The sequence below is a fragment of the Cherax quadricarinatus genome, chromosome 9, assembly GCF_038502225.1.
Source record: "Cherax quadricarinatus isolate ZL_2023a chromosome 9, ASM3850222v1, whole genome shotgun sequence".
Lineage (NCBI taxonomy): Eukaryota > Metazoa > Arthropoda > Malacostraca > Decapoda > Parastacidae > Cherax > Cherax quadricarinatus.
The window spans coordinates 46,551,319-46,558,929 of NC_091300.1; the positions used below are offsets into that span (position 1 = coordinate 46,551,319).

General features: G+C 36.5%; 1 protein-coding gene across 2 annotated transcripts in view; it reads right to left on the bottom strand.

The window, feature by feature from the left end:
- The window catches only part of LOC138852471 (large proline-rich protein BAG6-like), a gene marked incomplete at its 5' end in the record, with an annotated part of 60,039 nt that extends 53,062 nt beyond the window's left edge, over window positions 1–6,977 (bottom strand). For both annotated transcript variants that reach the window (XM_070083413.1, XM_070083412.1), the window contains 2 exon segments: window positions 1,137–1,298; window positions 6,738–6,977. In XM_070083413.1, coding sequence (XP_069939514.1) covers window positions 1,137–1,298; window positions 6,738–6,977 — 402 coding nt within the window.
- Between the last annotated feature and the right edge of the window lie 634 nt (window positions 6,978–7,611).

Here is a 7,611-nt window from a genome sequence, read left to right on the forward strand (position 1 = left end):
TCAAATCTAGCAGGAGAAAGCTGGTAGACCTACATGTGAGAGAATGGGTTAGCATAGTCAGTGTGCACAGCATAACAAAAAAAAAATCAGGGCACTGCATTGCATTGTGGGAAAGCCATTTCAGTAGTCCTCGTTTATGCCTTGTGGTAAGAAACATCTCACTCCCTGGCAAATTGGCACTCTTCTCTTCCCAAGTGATAGTTCTAACACAGATGGAAGTGTCAGTGAAGATGAATTTCTTGGTTTTGAGGAGTTTGTGACAGATACAGATAGTGAAAAGGGAAGACAGAGTGGGCAGTGGAGAAGACAGCATGGATGGTGGGGAAGATGGTGTGGGTGGGGAAGACAGCATGGGTGGTTTGGAAGTCGGTGTATAAGTTTATTCAGGTATACACAAACAGTTATATAGATTATCATACATAGTTGCATATGTGTAGATTACCTAGGATAACCCAAAAAGGACAGACAAAGTGACTAATTTCCAGTGTAGGTAGTAGGGAAGGCAGTGTCGGTTTGTGTAAACAAGTTTTGTAAACAATATAATGCTAACAATATTTGTGTGGTTATTGTGTTGCATACAACGAGTGGATATATATACATTATGCATTATACTGGTCTCACAGGCCACAAAAGTTACTTGAAAAAATAATATATGTGAAGAGAAAAGAAAAAATATATTAAAAGTAAAAACGATATTACTGAGTGAACGGCAGTTACCGATGTTCCCGTAAGCGGTTCCCTTTTTGTCAACTTCACGCCTCTATATCTCATTAAGTACTCATCACAATTTTTTTTTCTTTTAAAACGCTCAATATTCTTAAGATTTTGAAAAAAAAATTTTTTTTTTTTTTTATAGTTTTCAACACACAGCAAGTTTGTGATTAGGAGTCTCAACAGTGCAAGGGTTAAAGCAGTATTACAATTATGAAAACTGGAAATATTCTGTTCTTGTTAAACCATATTTGAAAAGAATCATTATAGAATACAAATGCACCCAAAATTAAGAAAATATTTCATAAAACATCAAATGTCAAGGTAATAAAGTGAAAAATTAACAAAATATCTAACTGAAACTTCCAAACAATAATGCCATACATATTTGTTAAGCACTTTATTTAACACCTTGAAACACTTACCACAGTGTTAAATAATTGATAGAAGAGAGAGTCTTCTTCGCCTTCACTAAACATTCCACCATCAAATGGCTGCAGAAACTCATGGAGTGAAGCACCAGCTTGTTGACTGTTACTGGTGCTACCTTCAGCATTCAATGAACCTGACACTTGCGACATAACACCCTGGAATTATTTTACCTACTGTCATGAAAACATTATGAGTTTAACTACTGCATTCAAGTAAAATGCAACATCAACTAGAGCTAATTCAATCAAGACTCATTTTTTTTTTTTTTTTTTTTTTTTGCAAAAGTGGCTCACTAATATTTTTTTTTTTTTTTTTCAACAAGTCGGCCGTCTCCCACCGAGGCAGGGTGACCCAAAAAAGAAAGAAAATCCCCAAAAAGAAAATACTTTCATCATCATTCAACACTTTCACCACACTCGCACATTATCACTGTTTTTGCAGAGGTGCTCAGAATACAACAGTCTAGAAGCATACACATATAAAGATACACAACATATCCCTCCAAACTGCCAATATCCCAAACCCCTCCTTTAAAGTGCAGGCATTGTACTTCCCATTTCCAGGACTCAAGTCCGACTACATGAAAATAACCGGTTTCCCTGAATCCCTTCACTAAATATTACCCTGCTCACACTCCAACAGATCATCAGGTCCCAAGTACCATTCGTCTCCATTCACTCCTATCTAACACGCTCACGCACGCTTGCTGGAAGTCCAAGCCCCTTACCCACAAAACCTCCTTTACCCCCTTTCGAGGACGACCCCTACCCCGCCTTCCTTCCCCTATAGATTTATATGCTTTCCATGTCATTCTACTTTGATCCATTCTCTCTAAATGACCAAACCACCTCAACAACCCCTCCTCTGCCCTCTGACTAATACTTTTATTAACTCCACACATTCTCCTAATTTCCACACTCCGAATTTTCTGCATAATATTTACACCACACATTGCCCTTAAACAGGACATCTCCACTGCCTCCAACCGTCTCCTCGCTGCTGCATTTGCCACCCAAGCTTCACACCCATATAAGAGTGTTGGTACTAATATTACCTAGGCTAAATAAGAATCCAAGGTAAATATTTGCTGTGATTTTTTTTTTTTTTTTTTTTTTGCAAAATCACAATGAATGTAAACAAATTACAAATAATTTAGAAATTCTATTTAGAATCCAGTCTGATAGTAAACTTCGTGTACTGTAATCAAAAGACTTAAGTGCCTCAGGAGTATCAAATAAACTTCTTTGCCTTTCACACCATCAATGATCCCTTCCATAGAATACTGTACCATATTAACCAATCTCAATCTCCTTCCAATTACATTATAAATAGAACATTGGTTCTCCCACTGAGGTCTACAGATCACATTTTTTACAGCCCCAGAACTTCCATGTGAATTGTGCATACTGTGGGACTAATTATCCCTTTGAAGGTCTGTGCCGTAGTTCTACAGTTTTGAAGCTAGGGTCAGTGCAGTCGTACTACATCATGAGCTCAGCTCACTTAGATAAGCTGTGAGCAGTAAATTTGGGCCTAGATATTAGAGAAATCATCTACATGCTAAGTGTGCACCATATAAAATAAATCCTGCAGCATACAGTGCATAATGAGAAAAAAACTGTTATCGTGTTTTTGGAATAAAACAGCGACTTTGCGGTGTATTTTCAGATGGTTTTTACAGTTCTATTCATGGCTTCTTGATCTCATTTGATAGACTGGAGGATATATTACAGAAAGAGAGATGAATTTGATTGGTTTTGGTACTGAAAATAGCTTGAAAATGAGCTCAATGTTCAAGAGTAAACAAATCACATCACACATCCAATATACATCAACTGGTGGGTTTAATGTGTGTCTATGAATGTGCTGATATTATTTATACAATTATTACAATATTGCACAACAGCAAATCATCTACTTTTTGGTTTGAATAAAAATACTTTGTGAATAAAAAAAAAATGGAATTCATCTGTAAAGTCTGTAAACAACTAATAAACAGAAAAAATGATATTTTAGTGCCAGGAATAACTGCATTGTTTATTCTGAACCCTATTTTGAAATTGGAATATTTTGAACTTTGTGGAAATTGACCAAATTACCAATTTCTGATGACTGAAATAGTTGACTGGGCAGTTTCTTGTGGTCAATTGATAAAACAGAAGTGATGTTAGTGAAATAGCTAAGAATTTGGTCACCTGGAAGAATGTAGTTGGCCTAAAATAGGAGTTAAAATGGGCAAAAATCACAGATGCGTAAATATTGCCGATGAAGCAAAATTCGTGATAGCGTAATTAAGTAAAATGTCCGTCAAATTTCACACTTTTTGTTTTATTACCTTCAGAAAAAGATTTTCTACCATTTCATAAGAAAAAATATTTTTTCTTAAATTCTTGGACCCTGGGGATCTGGACCCTCGAAGGGTTAAATGCCATAGCCAAGGACGTACATCGCCTTGCAACTGAATGAGGAGCCTTGCCTAGAGTCGTTTTAGGTGCCACCACACCATCTGACCTTTTGCCGACCTTATCCAGTCAGTCTTGAAGGGAACAAGCTTTACAATGCCTTTGTTGCTGGATTTAGCCCAGGCTTTTTTCTTTTTCTATAGCCTTTTCCTCTCCCTCACCTATTCATCTTCAACTATCCTCACTTTCCCCTGACCTATTGTGGATCCTTACCTATGAGTTCTTTTAGTCTCTAGAGGCAAGGCAAGTGATTTTTATGACTTGACATGCAATTAGTGCATAAGGTAACATTTTATGAAGGGATTCAGGGGAACCAGTTAGCCAAAGTTGAGTCCTAGAGGTGGAGAAGTACAGTGCCTGCACTCTAAAGGAGGGGTGCAGATACTGCAGTTTGAAGGGGCATCTGAATTGTAGTATCAGCATGCCTCTGGCAAGAGTGATGGAGTGAGTGATGGTGCAAGTATTTCTTCTTTTTTTCAGGCCGCCCTACCTTACTGAGAGATGACTGGTTGTGGTAAGTATTAAATAATAAGAATTATTATTATTATAAATCCAATTCTGTATTTAATTTTCAAGATGGGATTTGCACCAAGCAAGTAGTTAGGCGTCATACAACAAGCAGACAATGAACCTATCTGGAAAACTCCCTTTAGCAAAAATACTGTAAAATCAAATCACACAGATTGTGAAGCACATGATTTTTGGGGTTCAACTCAAGATTTAATAACTGCACATAAGATCATGAAAAGTTAAGACAGAATTAACCCTTTGAGGGTCCAACCCATAGATCTATGCCTTGTCCACAGGGTCCAAGAATTTAAAAAAAAAAAATAAAAATTATTTTTTTTTCTTATGAAATGGTAGAGAATCTTTTTCTGAAGGTAATAAAACAAAAAAAATATTAAATTTGGTGGAAAACTGACGAAATTATACTATCATGAATTTTACTGTCGTGCACATTTACGCATCGGCAATTTTGCCCACTTCGACTCCTATTTTAGGATAATTACATTATTGCAGTTGACCAAATTCTTTGCTGTTTAGCTACTATTACATCTATTTTATCGACTGATCACAAGAAACTTCCCAATCAACTATTTCAACTACCCAATAAAGTGATCAGAAACTGGTAATTTGGCCAATTTCACACAAAGTTCAAAATACTCCAATTTCAAAATAGGGTCCAGAATAAACAATGCAGGCATTCCTGAGACTAAAACAACATTTCCTCTGTTTATTAATTACATATCCAGGCTTTACAGATGAATTCCATTTTAATTTTTTATTTACGTAAAGAATTTTTATTCACACCAAAAAATAGAAGATTTACTGTTATGCAATATTGTAATAATTGTATAAGTAATACCAGTACATTTGTGAATGTATATTAGACCCACCAGTTGACGTGTAATGGATACATGGTGTGATTTGTTCACTCTTAACCCCTTGACTGTTGCAACCCCAAATCCTGAGGTGTCTCCTGGTGTTGCAAAATTAAAAAAGAAAAATATTATGAAATGATAGAGACTCTTTTTCCAATTGTAATGACACCAAAAGAATGAAATTTGATGGAAAACTAACGGAATTACGCTCTCACAAAGTTAGTGACCTCGGCGATATTTACGAATCCGTGATGTCGCCCACTTTCAGCCCTATTTTTGGCTAATTCCAGTGATCCAGTTGACCAAACTCATAGCTACTTCTTCAGAACTCCATTTTTTCTATTGATTGAGTACAATAAACTGCCCATTAACCAATTTCAACTACCCAGTATCGTGGTCAGAAATTTACAATTTGGCCAATTTCACGAAAAATAAAAAAATATGACAATTTCTAAATAGGGTCCAGAATGACCAATGCAGACATTCCTGGCTGTAAAGTAACATTTTCTTTGTTCATCAGTCACGTCTCCAAGCCCCTCTGATATTACTCTTGCTTTCTACTTTGAATTTTTATTCAAACAAAATATAGAAGATTTACTGTTATGTAGAATATTGTAATATTGTAATAATTGTATAAATAATGTCAACCCATTCATAAGTGCATATTAGAATGGCTACTTGGACATTTATTGGAAAATGACATAATTTGTTTACTTTTGAACAGTCAAAAATCAAACATTTTCCCTACTTTGAGCTCCATTTCAAGGTTCTTTTCATATTAAAACCAATCAAAATCACCTCTATTTCTATAAAATGTTTTCCATTCTCTCAAGTGAGACCAAGAAAACGAGAATACAACCATAAATACTATACAAAAATAGACCACAAAGTCGGCATTTTAATTAAAAAAAAACATTCTTTTTTTTCTTCTCATTATGCACTGCGTGCTGCAGGATTTTTTTAATATGGTGCATACTGACCCCACAGACCCATTCTCTCACATGTGGGCCTACCAGCTTTCTCCTGCTTGATTTGAAGCCGCTAAAATTTATGAGTATATATACGTCAAAAACAGTGGCTTGTAAGACGTATATATACGACCAAAACAGTCAAAGGGTTAAACATTCGGCAAAAAACGAACATTTCTGCTGGTTTGAGCTCAATTTCAAGCTATTTTCAGTACTAAAACCAATCACAATCTTCTCTATTTCTGTAATATATCTTCCATTCTATCAGTTGAGATCAAGAAACCACAAATACATACAAGTATAAAAACCATACAAAAATACACTGCATTCTCAGTGTTTTAATCCAAAAAAAAAAAAATTTGTTTTTCTCATTATGCACTGCGTGTTGCAGGATTTATTTTATATGATGCACACAACACATTGATCCATTCTCTCAATCTAGGCCCAAATTTACTGCTCACAAATTATCTGAGTGAGCGAAGTTCATGGCGTAAAACTACGACTTGGACCCTGTGAACAAGGTGTAGATCTACGGCTTGGACCCCCGAATTTTTCCGGCCAAACACGATAAAGGGTTAATACAGGAGGATTTTCTAACACTTAACGGGGGAAAAAAAGCCACAGCTATAAACTAAGGAAGACTTACCAGAAATGTAAAATCAAGTTCCTCACAGTTTTAGAACAGTGGAGTGGGTTGCAAGATACAGAGGTAGTGCTAGTACAACTATAATTTATAGTTCTTTAATAACAAGGGACTCCTATTTCTCTAAGTATTAACTAACCTGAACCAGCTGAGCAAACATTTGATCACTGATCTGAGGTTCACTGCCATCTGAAGCTGGTTGTTGTGACTGCTGTTGCTGCTGTTCTGGCTGCTGCTGTGCTGCATTTCCCTGCCTTCCACTAAATGCTTCAGCCATCAAATTTGCAAAGAGAGCAAGAGGGTTGGCAGATGATGCAGTTGGCGAGACTCCAATCTGAGGGCGAACCTGAGCTGTCTCAGCAGTACTGCTCTCCTGTGCCTGAAAATATATGAATTACAGTGTAAGACAAATGCATACTGTGCTCCATACTGAAAAAGTGAGAGATCCAAAGCTGCATCACTCATCAAGAAATACGCTAACTCACTGAAGTCTAAATATTGGTAGAACATTACCAATCCTTTAAGAATTGGCAGAAATTTTCCAATCGCTAAAAATCTTTGGAAATGTAGCATAATGACAACTGGAGGTGAAGGTCCAACAGTCACCAAGATACTGTAAGGTATGATAGGTTAATTCAGGTTATTTTTCATAGAACATTCATTTCCAATTGCCCAGAGCAGACATGCTATTATTAGGATTACATTTATGGGAGTGCTAAACCCACTGGTGTTTAGCACTCCTTCCATAGAGGGAAGAAAAGAAAAGTAAACAAGTTTGATTTAAGGAAGGATAGGCCTAATTTCTTGGATCAAGAGCCCCACACCAGTATAAAGTCACCTAGGAACCTGATATACCAGTGCACTTATTGCTGATCTGTGCAGGCACAAGCACCCTCCATCTAGGGTCTAGTGAGCAGAGATGCTGTGCAGACAACCTTGCAGTACACAAGACAACACCAAATCTTATTAACTCTCAAAAGGCACCATATTCAAGTCTTACGATTATTGTCTTA